The sequence below is a fragment of the Durio zibethinus genome, chromosome 11, assembly GCF_047325235.1.
Source record: "Durio zibethinus cultivar Kanyao isolate XHJ-2024 chromosome 11, ASM4732523v1, whole genome shotgun sequence".
Taxonomy (NCBI): domain Eukaryota; kingdom Viridiplantae; phylum Streptophyta; class Magnoliopsida; order Malvales; family Malvaceae; genus Durio; species Durio zibethinus.
In genome coordinates this window covers 4,682,801-4,700,678 of record NC_143172.1, presented here as the reverse complement: position 1 = coordinate 4,700,678, position 17,878 = coordinate 4,682,801, and the positions used below count along the sequence as shown (strand labels likewise).

At 31.5% G+C, this 17,878-nt stretch overlaps 3 protein-coding genes and 1 pseudogene across 7 annotated transcripts; 1 reads left to right on the top strand and 3 right to left on the bottom strand.

Annotated features, from left to right (window-relative positions):
- The first annotated feature begins 260 nt into the window (after nucleotides 1–260).
- On the top strand, nucleotides 261–3,697 carry LOC111290768 (putative membrane-associated kinase regulator 2). Of its 4 annotated transcripts, none has more exons than XM_089767801.1 (3): nucleotides 261–2,164; nucleotides 2,265–2,292; nucleotides 3,287–3,697. In XM_089767801.1, the coding sequence occupies exons 1-3, from the start codon at nucleotides 940–942 to the stop codon at nucleotides 3,318–3,320; spliced, it is 1,287 nt and encodes a 428-aa protein (XP_089623927.1). In that variant the 5' UTR covers nucleotides 261–939; the 3' UTR covers nucleotides 3,321–3,697. The 4 variants fall into 4 exon arrangements, 3 of the variants coding, with proteins under 3 accessions (XP_089623927.1, XP_089623926.1, XP_022737967.2); XM_089767800.1 differs by having other exon boundaries at nucleotides 263–2,164; nucleotides 2,265–2,389; nucleotides 3,287–3,694; XR_016346230.1 differs by having other exon boundaries at nucleotides 265–2,164; nucleotides 2,265–3,218; nucleotides 3,287–3,695.
- Nucleotides 3,698–8,343: 4,646 nt separating this feature from the next.
- On the bottom strand, nucleotides 8,344–9,251 carry LOC111290840 (late embryogenesis abundant protein At1g64065-like). Its single transcript, XM_022882333.2, has one exon. It carries the CDS (start codon nucleotides 9,158–9,160, stop codon nucleotides 8,498–8,500), a length of 663 nt encoding a protein of 220 aa, XP_022738068.1. The 5' UTR covers nucleotides 9,161–9,251; the 3' UTR covers nucleotides 8,344–8,497.
- A 3,534-nt stretch (nucleotides 9,252–12,785) lies between these two features.
- Nucleotides 12,786–14,162, bottom strand: LOC111291352 (late embryogenesis abundant protein At1g64065 pseudogene; annotated as a pseudogene). The gene has a single exon (XR_016346229.1). The product of XR_016346229.1 is annotated as a late embryogenesis abundant protein At1g64065 pseudogene (transcript).
- A 2,789-nt stretch (nucleotides 14,163–16,951) lies between these two features.
- Nucleotides 16,952–17,602, bottom strand: LOC111291438 (late embryogenesis abundant protein At1g64065-like). Its single transcript, XM_022883202.2, has one exon. The coding sequence runs from the start codon at nucleotides 17,600–17,602 to the stop codon at nucleotides 16,952–16,954; it is 651 nt and encodes a 216-aa protein (XP_022738937.2).
- Between the last annotated feature and the right edge of the window lie 276 nt (nucleotides 17,603–17,878).

The window sequence follows — 17,878 nt, the reverse complement described above, 5'->3', positions numbered from 1 at the left end:
CTCAGTGGACTAGAATGCGGATGCCCCAAATACTACCCATGTCAAAGAGAAGGGTGATGTGCAATTATAACGCTGCTTTTTCCACAAAAAAGTCCACAAACTAATAAAGAGAATTCTGATCATAGTATTGTCACATATCTTGTTCTTATATTATGCGGTATAACATCATCAAACCATATGATTCCATAATGATTTGAGTTTTTAAATTAAATTAAGATACATGATTCACAATATTGTACAATTATGGATTCAATCAAAACACCACAGAGAATAAAAGCTGAGTTAAAGGAATAACATTATTGAACCCATTCAATGAATGAAGTTACTATAAAGCAAAAAAGGATGGGTAGGAAGAGCTGACCTGAGAAAATTTTAAGACATACATGGTGACAAGAGAGAGAGAGAGATGTGAACTGATCTTACCTTACCCAACTACCACAAAAAATACTGTAAAATAAATGCTTTATATATATATATATATATTTACTATTAGTAGTAATAAACATTTTACAGTATATTAATAGTACATAGTATATGTACAGTTGTATACAATGGTACACACACTTCACCTCTCTCTTCTCTTATGACTCTCAATTTTTTTTTCCTCTCTGCATTTCAGACTGCTCTCACATGACTGACCTTCTGGCTGCTGCAACCACGTATACAATACAAGACAAAACAAACGCCAGCGCTCTCCCTCTCTATAATCTCCTTTTCTCGCCCTTGGTAGAAAAGCTTATCCCTCCTCCCGGTCTCTCTTCACTGTCACACTCCATTTTCAGTACTTCCAATTGACGCTAGCCTCCAACTTCTCCCTCTTCTAAAAAAGTCCCCTTTTTTTTGTTTGGTATTTTGCTTTAGTTTTCTGGTCTAAAAGCCCATCTTCGAAAAAAAAAAAAGACTCAAAATTTGTGTTTTTCTATTCTGGCTTTCCCAACTATGGAAGCTTTTAGCTTGCTTAAGTATTGGCGAGGGGGTGGTACTAATGGTGGAGATGGCGGTAATGCATGTGTTAATACACGTTCCACCACCACTGCTGGCGGCACAACTACTATTGTGACGGCCTTGACTACTCATCAGGCGGTGGATACGGATGATGATGCTGACGATGATGGGCCTTTCTTTGACCTTGAATTTGCGGTTCCTGATGAGGATGAAACAGAGGAAACAGAGGAACACGAAAAGATTGATGAAGAGGGAGATAATGTTGATGATGAAGAGAGTGAGGATCAAAACGACGATTTTGATGCAAAATCTGATGATGGCTGCTCGGATGGTGAAAGAGAGTTCAACTTCACACTTTCCTCTGGTTCTAGCAACGACCGTTCTGATCCAAACTTAACTCTATCTCCATCTGATGATTTGTTCTTTAAAGGTAGACTTGTACCAATTGAGCCAAACTCTTCTTCAGACTCAAAGCCTCCTCAATTCCCAGTCTCATTGTTGAAATCAGCCACCAAGTTTCGAGTTTTCTTGTTAAGGTTCAAGAAATCAAAGCTCAACTCTACTGAAAAAACAGAGCCAGCTTCAGCTAATGGCTCTGTTTCTGTTCCCACTGCCACACCAAAAAAACAAGAAACAACTCAAGAAGAAAACAACAACAACAAGAACAAGTTTTTTACTGTAAAATTTAAGGTTGAAGAGGTTCCTCTAATGTCTTTGTTTTCCAGAGACAACAGCAAGTCACAGAAACAGAAGAGCTCTGAAGACTCAGTTTCTGATGAAAAGAAATTCTCCAAAGATGTAATGCAAAAATACTTAAAGAAAGTTAAGCCTCTTTACGTTAGGGTTTCAAGAAGGTACGGTGAGAAGTTAAGGTTTTCAGGGCAGTTAAGCTTGGGTTCTGTAAAACCAGCAACGCCACCGTCTACAGCGGCTCAGAAACCGGTTTCAGGGAAGGTGACGATAGCGGAAAAAGGACAAGTGGAGTTGGAGGTTGGGGAGAATCAGGTGAATGGGAAGAACCTCAAGCAGGTGAATTTTCCAGCAGGACTTAGAGTGGTTTGTAAGCATTTGGGAAAGAGTAGATCGGCTTCCTCCGCCGTGGCTGCGGCTTCTCCTGCACCGGCTTTATCTAAGAGGAGAGATGATTCTCTGTTGCAGCAACAGGATGGAATCCAAAGTGCCATCTTGCACTGCAAGAGATCCTTTAATGGCTCTCGAGGTATTTCATTTAATGCTCGTCACATTACTTAAAGATGATCCTTTTTTTTCTTGGTTCTGTTTCTGAGTTAGTTTTAATTCCTTTATTTTTTCTGTCATAGATTCGTCAGAGTCTTCCGTGTTGCCAAGGTCAGTGAGTGATCCATCTCATGAAAAGTCAATTAATTTGTCAAGAAAATCATCTCCGGATGAAGCTAAAGCATGAATGCTTGAAAATCCCATCTCTGTAAGTTTTAAGATCAACTCCCCAAAAATTAAAAAGAAAAAAAAAGCGGGAAAATTTGTCCTTTATCAGTGAATCAATTATGGATTTGCTATTTCAAGACAAGGAAATCAGTTTTCACTTGTCAGTTAATTCAGCAGCTTAATTGATTATCTCTGTGTAAGTAAATGTTTTTCTTTACTAGATAATGGGAATTATGAGGGAAAAAGAGCAGTAGCTTCTAGTGAGGATGACTTGTTTAGTGGTTAGTAGTAGCTAGTCATTCGCTTCTGCTCTCTCCCCCTACTGTATGTAAACCTCCTCTTTCGGTGAAAGTGAAAGAAGAATTAGATCTTTGTATCTATCTTTAAAAAAATCAAGTATGATATGAAGGCTCCATCATTATCAACAAATTTCCCTTTTTTTTTTTGTCGTTCGAACAATTTGGGAATTCAATTTTTAGGATGTGGGAACCTTTTAATTTGGATTTGTTATTCATGGGTCCCGGAGTCAGGACTAAATGCTGTCTTTAGCGGTCAGAGAAGTGGGAAAGTGGAAACCAAAACAGTAAAAAAAAGAGAGATTTTCCTTTCTTTTTCTCAAAGGAAGAGAGAAAAAAGAACAGACATAACAAGGTTAAAGATTAGGCAGTAGCAGATTAGAGTATGGCATTCGGAATTGGTATCCCCATCACAGCTAAAATCCCATCATTTTTGTTCTCTTTTTTAGTCTATGGCGCAGGTGACAACCAAGTTCTCCCATGGCCTCCTCTTCCTTGTTTCTTGTTTTCATTTTCTTTTCCGTAGCTCAGGTTAAGCATGTATTGGAACTCGAGAAGTCATGGATGTTAATGGTGCGTCCCATTTTTTCCTGTGTTGGTTTAAAATCACTCAGGAGATTAAATTTGTCTTCTTGCGGCAGGCTTGGGGCCTACAAAACCGCTGCTGAGCGCTGAGTGCCTCCCCTCGCCACTCTGCTACGTTTTATGGGCGAACCCTTTTGTCGTTTTGGTCAGTAATCAGATTCCTACCGACTAATTTTGTGTTTTAAGCAGCAGCCCGCAGCTGCTATCTGCTATTATGTGAACTTAATTTTCGTTTGCTTGGTAAACCCTACCCTATAAAGAAATCAAGCAAACAAAATCCGAGGATGCTAGGAAATAAAAAATGAACTGAATTTTGTTGTGTAATAAATCGAGTAAATGACTGTAGTAAGAATCTTTTGGTTTTAGTGTCTGAAGCAGCATGCTCGAAAGACTTCATAACGACATTGTTCTGTTCGCACATTACTTTGACTAAGTGTGTTAGAAAGTGCAAATAGGCTTTCTAATCAGACTCAATATTAAAGCACGCTGTCACTCCCTTTTTCAATCTCTCTCCATAAAAAAGAAAACATAACGAAACAAAGAATACGGAGTTATCAGCTCATGGCATTTTTAGGAATAATTGTGCTATATTTGTCGGAAAGAGAACCGTTCAATGCATGTACTTCTTAAAGTTTATGATCTTACACGGGTCGTAAGCTTTCTTAAAGAAGTTTACTTATATCTTGTTCCAGTTTTGATTTCCTCAACATGATCCCAATTTCATCCATGATTGGCCTTGCACTACTTGGCCTAGTTTCAACCGGGACACAATATGTATAAGTATGTAGATTTGGTCTCTGAATCCAAATCAAGTCATCCTTTCCCCCATTCCTCAATATTCTCCTTTTGTCGAAGGAAAAAAAAAAAAAAACTCGGATTAGTTCATTTGTAAAAGGAGTTCGGATTCAATCAGTCTAAACAAATTCTAAAATTACTTCTGTCGTATTATAAAAAAAAAATCATCCAAGTATTAACAACATGATGATACGATGATTATGTGATAAAAAAGTCTTATATGCCCTATATTTTTGTCTTTAAAAAAAAAAATTGAATTACTATTCACGAAACATATCTTTTGCAATATATGCAAAAGAAAAAGAAAAAAAGAAGGGATGAACTCAAAGTTTACTCGGTCTTTTTGCTAAATTCTATATTAATTAATTGCAAGTGGGATATAAAACGAACTTGGTATCTGGCCTAAGTCCTGATGCAGTCTTCATATAGACATGACCAACCCTAGTTATACTGCATTTTTTTATTATTGTTAATGTCCTGCATTGTTTGTCTGTTAACACTAAACTTCTTTTCCCAAGACTTTTAATACAACACCATTGACTTCCCATGCCATCAAATTAAATAATTAAAGCATTCTTTTGAATAAGATAAAGAAAAAACAATAAAGCAAAAATAGTGCCATTTGTTTGATTATCAGAAAATTTTTCTCGAGAAACCTGCATGCATGTGTCTGAATTTGTGGCATTCACAGGAAGCATCTTTATGAGTCTTCCCATATGAATCTGCCAAACTATGTAATGTTAGTCCATTTTCTTTTTACCAGCATGTGAGTGAGAATATGTCAATGCTCCTATTAAAAAAAACTGATTCATGCGATGAAGTTTCATATCAAGTTTCATGTACTTAGGGTTGGCATCGAGTCTGATTCGAGACGGATTTTGCTCGTCTCTAATCTGATCCGTCTCGAATCTGATCTGATTTTATGTATTATTAAATCCGAATTTGATCTTACTCGAAAATTTTTTTGTTTTTTCATATTCGATCTCGATATTATATAAACCGTATCTGACCCGAAATTAATAAAATATTTTTTTAAAAAATATAAAATATTATTTTTTAAACATAAATATTTAAAAATATCATTATATAAAAATATATATAAATAAAAAAATAATTAATTAATTAAAAAATAATTTTTTATATAATATCCGATCGAATCGGGTTTACCTAAAAACCGAACCCGACCCAATCCCGATTGTTTTTAATATTACCCGACTCGAAACCTGAATTTCAAAAAAAAAAAATCTAATTTCATAGGATCGGATCGAAACTCGTCGAGAACGGTTGGATTGTTGACTCTACATGTACTCAGCAGTACTGACCATAGTTTTTTTTTTTTTTTTTTTTAAATATAAAACATGCAAGGTCTTCATTGATTTAGGTACTTTAACTACTTTCGCAAATACAATTAATCGTATGAGATTTTGCGCTTGTTAAAATTATAACCATTTTAACAGAAAATGTTTTCTGTCTTTGATAAAAAAAAAAAAAAAAAAAGAAGAGATGCGTATTTGGCTCTTATCAGTTACTTTTAGAAACAATTACAATCAATTAATATGTTCATCATCATACCTTGTTTTCGTGAAATTTATAACTCAAATTAGAAATAGAAGTTAGCAGAATTAGTGATGATAGATGTATTACCATTGATCTAAAAAGTATTAGAATGTATCTAAAGGGTTATTTGAATTCAATTGTGATAACGTAGGAGGTCTGGTTACAATTGTTAGATAACGATATGGCAATGGGAGATGATCAGATGAGGGAAGATCTTAACATATGCACTGTATTTGGTTTTCGATGTGAGAGAGAAACATGTTAGCAAATTTTAGCCTATATTGTAACTGCTATAGGGGGCAGATACCCTCGAAAAGCCTGCCTAAATAGTCAGGGATCAAATAAAGAGGCTGATTCATGAACAGGGCAATTAATCTTTGTTTTCTCGAATTCATAAATGGATGTTTAAAACACAAATTTCATCAACCAAGACAATTGCGATTTTGCAGCTGTTTTAAGAGGCAAAATGCCCCTATCAAGAGCATACATGTGCAGGAGGGATGGTTTTCCTCCTCGACCGAGATTTGAGAGTGATTAAACTGGAACGATTCATCCAACCAGAAAGAATTTCTGCATTTCAGTAAAGGCAAATGAGACTGCTGATTAAGCGTTTCCTTCTTGCTTTTTTTGGAAGTTATAAATGGAATAATAATAATAATAATAATTCATGCACTTGAAAAGGTTTAACAAAGAAAGTCCCCCAACATGTTCTCATCAAACTGAGGAAGAAAGATTGGCACTGCTCCCAGGGATGATATGCCTGCCTTTTAGAGCAATAAGCATGAAAATTGTTACATCAAGCATTTAATTCAACATGAATACAAGGATTCCTGGTCTAAAGAATTGGATTCAAAAAAATTTTGTCAAATAAAAAATTAAAAAAAAAAAAACAAGTTAGGGTTTTAGGCTATTAGAAGGAAATGATGGTAATTCCCAACAAAAACGAAAAAAATAAAAAGAAAGGTTTTAGCTGCATTTTCTTTTTTTCTAATGCTTTTTATTTTTTATTGAAAAAATAAATAATAAAAACTAGAATTTGACACAGTGAAATAAAAAAAATGAGAAAAAATAGGTGATAAAAAGTTAACTATAAAAATAGTGGGTAGTTATTCAATTAAATGTTTGAATATTTTTAAAACAAATTAATTAAAAATATTTAAATTTTATATTAAATTAATTTTATATCTTTCATTATATATATTTATTAGAATGTAATTCGATTTTTTGTCAATTCACTAACTAAATTGGTGTCACTTTATTAGTATGAATATCAACCAACCACGCAAAGCTTTTGCCAGTGATTCATGTATATTTTCGAATACGACGGTTTGCATTTTCAAGTTAAATGTAAAGCGATGTTTGTTTACTAATTCAGATGAGGTCAAATTTTATAAAATTATGGATAAAAAGGATTCAAGTGAGTATAGAAGTTGATAAGTAAGGATAGATTAAAAATTAAAAGAAACACATTCCTGCTTTATGGGCCGGCGATGATGCAGTGACTGAGCAAAAGTTGACCCCAAAAACGGCTTATCAAGTCCAACGTCTTTCTCTTCATAGGCCCAAATTGTCTCAATTTCTGAGCCTCATTTTACATGTTTGTAAAACGAGATTATGACTATCGGGATTCAAACTTGAACAATGAAATCAAGTTCGAGAGGAAATTTTATAACATGACGAAGAACAAAAAGTTGTTTATTTATATTCTTTAAATTTATTAGTATTTAAATAAATGCTTTTAAAATAACTTAATGAGAGCATTTCTTTTCTTCAATATTTGCTATTATAAATTTGTAATTATCTAATTATAATAAAAATTATATAAGATGTATTGTTTTATAAATATATATATATATATATATATATGTATATTTGATCAATCAAAGTATCGGTGAGAGACTAAAAAGCCTGAGAGATAGATATGTCAACAGTCAGAATGAAAACGATCGAAGGTGGAAAAAACTTCCAGCTTTGGGTGCATGTAATGTAGTCATAAACCTTATGATGGGAAATTAGAAGATGCTTCATTTGACCAAATAATTACATCCAAAAGCAGACTTCGAAATTTGGTTTAATTCCATTCATTTTTTTTTCTTTGAATGTGGAATTCTTCCGTTAAATTTCCTACATACTTACCATTGACGAATTCGTGCATGAATTCTTATTCAAGTACTCTACCAATAACTTTGCAGCTCCGGAGGACCATACTACTCTCTTGAGAAAGTTTGAAATTTTAAATTTAATTGAAGAGATTAAGGTTCAACTTCAAGGAAAAGAATGAAGAAAGTTATGCCTATATGGAATGGAAAGAAAAAAAAGGAAAAGTCTAATTAATTTACAATTAAAATTTTTGCAATAACTAATTTTGCTGTATAAATATATTATTTTGTTAATCGATAAGTGGAATAGATAAGAGTTATAATTGCTAAAATTTGAATCTATATCAGTTTAATATTATTTTTTTAAGATAACTGTATTAACCATCTAAATTAAGTTTCCAATTTAATGGTTTTATATATACATATATATTTAAGAAAGCTGATGCAATAACATTCTGCAATGGCAAAAGCAAAAAACTAAAAATAAAAATAAAAATATATATCTATATCTATATATATATATATATATATATGTATATAAAACAGGCAAATGGAGAGAAACCGAATGGTAACATTCGCCATTCGAGCACTGGAAATTTTCGAGCAGTATTTCTTTAAAAATAAAAGAGATCTTGCTTTAATCTAAGATCTGAACAACTGAGTAAAAAACTAAAACTGGGCAATTTTTTAAATTACTCCTTTGTCTTTATAGGTAATTTCATAGGAGAAAAAAATATTATAGAAATACAACAATTAGGATTGAGGCGCTCTAAATATCTAACATAAATTCAACAATCATCATAGGAAAAAATGACTCTAGAAATCAAGTTCTGGCCTGCACATCTGTCCATGAAAGTCTACACCGGAAAGTCTATAAGTCATGGAACAATTGAATTTCACCACAATGTTTTTCTTAATAATTTTCAAAATCTTAACCCGGCCTGAAATTCTGGTGTAACTGCTTATGTTCAATGCCCCGGAAATGAGATCGCTCAGGAAGTTTGGAACAGCCAGGATTTTCTCAGGAACAATTTCCACTGTCACATTCCTTCGCAGTGTACGCCTCGCCTTGGCCTTCCCTTGGAGATGGGTGCCCTCGCCAACCACCCTCCCACGGTAGTAAATCGACGTGGTGCTGTTATTGAATTTGAAGGTTGCCACATTGGGGTTCTTCACTGAAAAATCAACTAGAAGTGTCACGTTCACATCAGCCCTGAGACTTCCGTTTGGTAAAAACTCCGGACGCTGGATGAATGTTACAGAATTCAACCAGATCCTCGGGTCCTGTATCCGGAATACTGTGAAAAACAGGACTAAAATTACCACGGCTTGAATTAATAAAAGCGCCGTGATGCAGCCACAACACTGGATATATGTTCTCTTTTTCGACTTCAATTGCATAGACAAGCGTTCTTCATCGTCGCTGCGAGTTTGGAAGGCAGCCGGGGCTAAGGGCTTTGCCTGCTCTTGCTCGGCCATTTCCAAGTTTTAGAATGTGTGACCTTGGTGCTTGGAGATTTATACTTGGAAAATGGGATTACATTCTGTTTTTTGTCTATAGCATTTTGCGAGGAAATTAAATTATGATTGATGTGCATTGAATTGTCCTGTATAGTTTGGGCTCAAACGCGTTTGCACTCTTCTTACGTCTTGACTTGGACTACTATTTGTTTAAAAATTCTACCTTTGAAAACCACATAATTTGAGCATTTTTCTTCAATTTTTTTTTCTGTTCAAACTATGTATGGACATAAAATCATTCAAATTAAGAAGCTTCATTGAGTTTTTTCAAAAAATTTGACATTTGCCGATTCTTTTTCTCAATTGTACTTTATTTTTTTCTCAATTATGTTGTCAAGATTATATATAGCACATTATCTTCCAACAATCATAGAGTATCCGTCATATGTATTGCATGGGGCAGTAAATTAAATACACTACAATAGTACATTTCATTACTGACTTTATCTTGAATTTAATGTCAAACAGTTTTGAATAATTGGCAATGTGAAAGGAAGAAAATAGCAAATATCTTTTCATTTTTTGGGTATGAAGGAAATATCATATATCAACAATAAAGAATGCTAATTAAGCTAACTGTCCAGAATTGAGGCGAATGAAATTATGTGTTATTTTGTGTGAACTCTATAATCTATTAGTTGGCATATTGGGACTTGGCTCTTTAGTTTAGCATATAAATGTTGCTTGTGAAAATCTCAAGATAATTTTGTGTTATATTATCATCGAAATAAATTAGAAGACACGCTTGAACAACGATGAGCTAAGGTTTTAATTTTAACAAAACCACCAATCTAGGATTTGTGATACGCAGGCAATATTCTCTTATCTATCTTATAGGGTTAGGGTGTAGCGGCCTGTTGGAGGAAAAGGAGAATAAAATCACAATCTAAGTGATGTGATCTGACTTTTCGTATCTGTTAAGGAAAAGAATTGGTGGGTCTAAACATATTGACTTTTACGAGAAGCTATGTCCTGACTCGTGTCCACTAACACACATTTTAATGGTCACAATTTCCTTTTAACCCACCACTTCGTACTTCCTGGTGGAGAAATTTGTTAACTTAGCTCGATCAAGGCGCAAGCAGCAGGACTGGCAAATGGGCCATTGCAAACTTAAAAGAAGGAAGTTTCGAATGGCTACAAAGTGCAAGGGACTGTGGAGACGAATAGACAGCCAATGAAACCTCCATGGAAACCTTATCTTCATTATCTTTTCTGCTTTGGCTTTTTCTTGCGAATTGATGAACATTAGTAACTTAAGGCAAAGATTGAATCTACTTCTCTTTCCAACCATATATATTTTTCCTTTTTTTTTTCTTTATTTGTGGAAAAGGATTGAATCTAAACATCAAACATGAACACGCTTAGCTCACATCTCAATTTTCATCCTGAATCAAAACACAGAGGCTTTAATTTTTCATTAATTCATTACAGCATGACATACAAATTAGATTCTGCACTTTATTTTTATGTTTTGAGAATTAATGCTGAAGAAACATAAATGGAAGAAGATAAGTGTACTCAAAACAATCTCTCTCTATTTTTTATATATATATAAAATAAAGTACAAAATTGTAAATAATAAACTACATATATATACCCTTGCTAATTTACTAATTAACTATTTTGTTCTTAATTTAGGATTTTTTTATTAAAATAAAGTATTGACTAATTTTGATTTATTTTCTTATTACCATTGAAGTCTTTATTAAAATGGTCAATGAGACATTGGTTTAGTGATAAAAAAGAGATCTCAGAATTTTAAAGTTCTAGATTCATGTCTCAATATTGTATGTAAATTTGGTTATTTAGTTATATTATAATTTATTAATTTCAGTAATTGTAACTTGATTATGATGTTGATTAAAATGTAATAATTAATTATTCAATTGATTAAGAGTGTAATTTCCAAAAAAAAAAAAAATTATTAAAATGAATTTTTTATTGATAATTTTCTAATTAAGTGAAATATTGATTAAATTTTATTTATCTATCTCCTTATTAATCTTAAATTTTATATTAAACATGTTCTTAATAAAATTTAATTTTCCTATATAAAATAATTAAAATGTTTATTCTATTAAATCATTGAAATTTTAAATAATTATGAGTTTTATAGCTAATAAGTTTTAAAAACTTCTAAGTGCAACTAATTACTCATATTAACATTTAACGTGAAAATAATTATATTAATTGTAGAACTTTTTAAGAATTGGCGTCATTATATTGAAGATCTTTTTAAGGTAGCTTTTTAAGTTATAATTAATTGCAATTGATTTTTAATACTAAATTGATTGAACTAATTAATTTCTTTTTTTTTTTTTTCTTATTTGCTACATATCTTTACTAGGATGTGCTTATAATTAAATTTTGCGTAATTATAAACTAGAAAATAACTATGATTCAAGATTTATAATTGTTCAATAATTTGTTGATTGTTGTATCTTGATGGATGATTAAATTTTGACTACTTATGCAAATTTTAAATTATGTAACTAATTAATAAATTATTTTTTAATGACTAGTTAAAACAATTATTAGTTGATAAAAATTTTTATGTCAGAATTTAATTTTTTTCCTTTTTACTTACAATTGGTTTTATCGATGCTTAAGTAATTTAATTATGGATCTAATTGTTTATTTTTATTAAATCTTAGTAAATAATATATTTATTATTATATAAAAATTATATTTTAGACCTATAATGTTTATCTTAAATGTTGACTAATGAGGGATTAAAAATTATTCAATTATTTATATTAATGGCTTAAGCATAAGAATCAAATTAATTACTCATGGTTATGCGCAACTTTTAATTTGTTTTTATATATTATTGAGTATAAATGAAATTTATTATAAAGTTAAAAATAATATAATATCTATCCAATAATGAATTGCATATATCAAAAAGTATAAAACTAATAGGTTTCTCAAACTTAAATTAAATGCTTCTGTTACAGAGAAAAACTTAGATGCAGCTTTGTAGATAAAATTATTTAGTATAAATGATTTAATTAAAATTTTGATAAAAAAATATAAACCAATAAATTAATAAACTTTATTGAAAAGATTAATAATATGTAAAAAGATTTTAAAAATATTTTTATAATTCAAATTTAATCAATACTTATTTAATGATAAAATTTTTATCCAAATTTGAACTCAAAATGATTATCTAAAATATATAAAAATTTATTAAATTTTTTTAAAAAAATTTTACACACTTGATTTATATAATTAATAAGACTTTTCAATCCATCAATTTTAATTTTTATTTAATCGTTTTTAATACACCACCTTAACCTAAAACTATCTAGATAAGCATTAACCTGAAAAGATCATTTAAAGCTACGCAAGACTTGTTAAGATACTCGTTGCATTCGACAGGTGGGCGGCTATGGCCCATTTGTTCACTTTCACACATTCATGGCATATACATTATTATACAAGTTAAAGACGATGAAATTTTCATTAGATTAATTAGCAAGTTTACTCATTTCTTAAGCCAGAAGATTCACTTCCTATCATCCAAATGTTAACACGCCATTCATGCAGAAACAACAAGGTGTTGACAATATCATCAAAATCATGAATCAAGAAGTATTTTATACTTTACTATCTTTTAACAAAAATTGTTCTCAATTAGTCTCCCAAGAACACGGGAATCTCTAATCAAGAATCTAATTACACATATGTGATCTTATATTCATATCTCTTCAATTAATGAAACAAAGACAACTCTACAAAGCCAAAATTAAGAAGAGGGGAGGATCAGTTTACTCCTCATTCATATCAGTCGCATGTTAATTCCTTAACGGTATGCCCTGTCAAATTGAGTTTCATGAAGCAATTCATCTCAGGGTGCCTTCTTCTCCTCATAATATTCATTATATTCACTTTTCCACTCAATTTAACATGGCTGTTCAACTCTAACAATCCAGAACTTATATTATTGCTTAAGTTCTTGGTATCTAATATCCGGACCGAGCTCACATCCACAGAAACATTCAGCCTCTCTGTTGCCCTAGCTTGAGCTCTCCCTGTAGGAATTTTCATCTCTCCAACAACTACAGGACCACACCAAACACTCCCGGTAGTGTTCTCAAATCTGAAGTCTCCGAAATTGTTGTTTTCAACAGTAACCTCCGTTACAAGTGTAAAGTTAAACGATGGAGCCGATGAATTCCCATACTTGAGATTCCTAACCCTGGCCGATCCGATCTCGAAATCAGGAGTTCTAACACGTAAAATAATACTCGCAAAAATCAAAAGAACCGTTCCCTGGATGACCATTATAGCAAGAACATAAACAAGACATTTACTGCTCTTTTCTTCTCGACGTAACGCTTTGGGTTTAATCCCCCCAAACTCCATGTCGCTTCTTGGATAATCTTGAACTGGTGCCAGTGGCTTGGCCTGAGGGTCTTCTTGCATTTTCTTTTTTTAAGAAGGAGAAAAGGGTTGAGACTTGAGAATCTTGAGATTGATTTCTAGAGTTTTTTTTTTGGTTTAATCAAGGATCGATTAGCCCTGGATTTTTGCTTTTGGGTTTTCCCACGAGTTATAGACATGTGGACATTTTATATATACAATGAAGGGGACTCGAACAACCGCGTTGAATTAGCGTTGGAGTGTATTAATTTTGGTGCGTCAGTCTTGTTTAACAACGGTCGGCATAGAAACTTCAAATTGAAACCGAAATTAACAATTTTTTTTTCTTCGCACTGTTTTGGCAGAGTAAAGATTTTACTTAGTCGTATCTATTAGTCATCATAATCTACCTACCGCATAGGATGATTGGAGGAGTTTCTTGCAATTTCAAAGATATTTGTTGAATTTGTATTAAAAATTAAAAAGAAAAGGAAAAATGACTGATCATTTGCTATACGTTTGTTGTAAAGGGCAAAAAAAAAAAAGAAAAATGATGGATTGAAAAAGCCACGAGCAGCAAAAGATGAAGAGACCTTTATGTTGTCAAAACGTGTCCATGAATATTAAAAGTCTCCATCATGACAAAAAATTTAAGTCTCATTGATCGGTTTCGGAAAGTAATTAATTAGAAATTCATGACTGCAATAAGATTAATTGAAGTTTCATGAAAATCCAGGGTTCAATAATTAGAGTTTTCATGATTCAACTTATATCTTATATGATCCTCAACCTTATTAATTTGTTCCCTCTGCTCCTACCCTTAAGCTTTTAAGAAGAAGCCATTTGGTGAAAATGTGTGAATAAAATTCACATGGAAAGAAGCTAAAACGCAAAAGCGTTTTAATGAGAAAACCTCAACCACAATAAATTTGATTAAACTTGATTTTTTAAATCAAGTATTAGTTTTTTGCTTATAGATCCAACTTTTTAAATACATATATACTTATCTCTAAATTATTATCTTAATCTTAAAAATTAAATATTCAAATGATAAAGCTTAAAGAATAAAGAAAATCACAAGATAAATACAAATTCTAAAAAATAAAAGATATATATATATATATATATATATAAAACAATTCAATAAACCAAGTATATGCTAAGAAAGGTTAAAACTTTAATTAGGATGAGTTCTTTTTTATTTAGAACAAGAATTAAATTTCCCTTGAGATAAGTATTTCCTAGTCTTCCATTCAAATAAAAATATATATTGAAATTAATATTGTTAGATTTAAAAAAAAAAAATTAATTAGAAATCATCAATACTCTTTAATTAAAACCAATACTCAAAATCTCGTATCTATAGCATTTTAGACTTAGAATAATCTTTATCTTCATTTATTTTTTTAGTTTATCTTGATAATCTTTGGAGTTACAAAATTTTAATGTTGAATTCAACTTCAAAAATATTAAATTAACAGTTTATTTATATGTTAATAAATAAATTTAAAATGAAAAGTAAAACTTATAACATATTTTTTTTCAAATATTTGATCATCGACCTAAAAAAATGAGCAGTTTAATTTAGAAATTAAAATTCATAATACGGTAGTTTGATGCAGAAAAAAAGGAGTGAATTTAATATAAATAATGAAGAAAAGGTATAAGAAAAGATAAAGCAAGAGTCCATGACAGTTTCCAACCCTTGGAAGCGCTCTTCTCCAAGTCATAATCTACATTTAGGACAACAATTGACCCTTTATTGCTTTGCATTAAGGAAAGGACGAGGAAATCCGATGACCATACCCTCAAGCAATCTGATTTCGTTTTTGCACTATCACACGAAAGCTTAGGCATTAATTACAAAATGAAAATTAAAGTAAAATTCAAACATAAATTTAATATATTAATATAAAATTATTATTGAACAGTGATATTTTTATTACCTACTATATTAAAGTTTTTAGTCTATGAAAAGTTTAATTATGCTCTCTAAGGGTCTGGCAAAAATTATGTTCAAGCCTAGTATTTTTATTATAACTATTTTAATATTTTAAGATAAATTTAATTTAAAATATTCTATCAACCCTCCATTTTATTTTTGGTCTAATCTTATCTTGTTTGAATATCTCAAAATTATGTTATCTTTCTTTTTAAATACATAAAAATCTTAAATTTTTTTATATTTTAAAATTATTTTTATGATTTTTAAATTTTTTATATTAAAAATCATGTAACTTCAATTTTATAAAGAAAAAAGCTTAAATTTAATATTAACTACACACAAATTAAATTTTTTTCTTAAAATTTATAAAAATAAAAGAATTTCAAATAATTTAAAACGAAACGAGCATTTATTGTGGGATGGGTACAAGCCCGAAATTAAATCATTTTCCAACCCCAGTCTGGCTTTCCCATCCTTTCCAGGTCAGGATGAGAAAATATACTATACAAGTAACAAACTTTGCCATAGCCCATATTAAAGAAAAGAAAGGGGAGGAAAAAGGTCAAAGGGAAAAAAAAAATCAGCTCTTAATATAATTCCGAGCTATTAGGCCTGAACTTCATTTGGAATTCTAGCCCTGCATCCTGCATATCCACCCAACACAAAGAAAAAAAAAAAAAAGAAGGGTCTGATATATATAATATCCAGTTCTGCATCAATGAAACTAAAAACTTCCTTTTTGATCAAATTTAATGAAATATGAAATGAAGATCAAAAAATTAAATGGCTTAATAATGCAGATCCATGAATCCGGATTATTTGTTTATTTGTTCATTTACCTATTTGCCAATATCCCTCTGAAACACGCAGCTTAACTGCCACTTGCTCGGTATAATTATCTCTTTGATATGCTGAGTTTTATATATATATATATATATATATATAGTGGCGTAACTTTTGAACTATTGGGTTTTATAATGGTGTTTAACTTATTGGACCTGTAATATACTATTAAAGAATGAGTTGAGAAATTTCAATCAGATGATGTGCTAGATTTAATTAATTGATTTAGATTTTTGTCAAAGCGACACTGCTTTCTGCTTACGGAGCATTAATTCAGATGATTTGCATACTATGCTGGTTAGATTTTTAAAAATTATGAATTTCATAAGATTTAAACTTCTAACAATAGAATACATATAAGAATCATAAATTTTAAAGAAAAAGGCCAGCTGCAAGAACCAAATATAGTCGGCAAAATACAAAAAATGAAATCAAATTAAAAAATAACGAATAAAATGAATAATGACTCTCCGTATAAGAAGATACAGGTATACATATATTAAGCTATGAAGATAATCAAGTGTATAGTAAGTACTAAAAATTAAACCCAAAAAATTTGAAAACCAGTACCAAGCTTAATTATTATGCCATCACTTGCAGTTTAGATCTTGGAGATTCCTTGTTGAAACATTGAATGTGAGGGTACAGTTCATCTCTGGGGATTTGTTTCTCTTTATCACTTTCATCAATTCCACTTTTCCTTTCAACTTGGCCTGGCTATTCAATGTCAATATATTGGAACTCAATTCTGAGCCAAGTGGTGCGGTGTTTGTCAATGCTCTGGAGTTCACTTCCACAGTAACATCCAATTTTTTGGTAGAACGAGCTCTTGCCCTGGCCTTGGGAATAATTGCCTCTCCTACTATTACACCATCATACAGAAAACTCATAGTACTGTGATCAAATCTGTAATGACCAAAATTGGTGTTTTTTACCGTAACTTGGGCAATGAACTTGAGATCAAATGAAGCAGCAGCAGCAGCTCCGGTGCTATTGGTTTCCATTGTCTCAATGGTGATTCTTCCAATTCTCACCTTTGGGTTCTTAACGCGCATGACTGTCAGTGCAAAAACCAGGATGATAGCGGTTTGGAACACTGCAAAAGCCGCAATATACACAGCATATTTGATTCTCTTCTTTCTTTTCAGCTCTTTCGCTTGTAACCCGGCTGATTCTTCATCACTCCTCGGCTGCTTGTTAGCTGGTGCTAGGGGATGCACTTGCTGGTCTTTCTCAGCCATTTTTCTTTACTAGCTATGAAACTGATCAAAAGAAAATATTATCTTTATCACTTTTGTTGATGTTTAAACTGAATTGAGGAAAGCTTAGAAGAGCAACCTGGTATATATAGTACTCGGTTATCATTAGGACAGGGCATTTAACATAGGAATAGACAAATTGTCATCGTGAAATGATGGTCAGAGAGGTTCCTCGAAATGGGTTTTTTTTCTCTGTTGAAGTATTAAACGCGCATAAGGTTGGACTTTGTGACATTCATTCTAGATGGTCTCGTAACT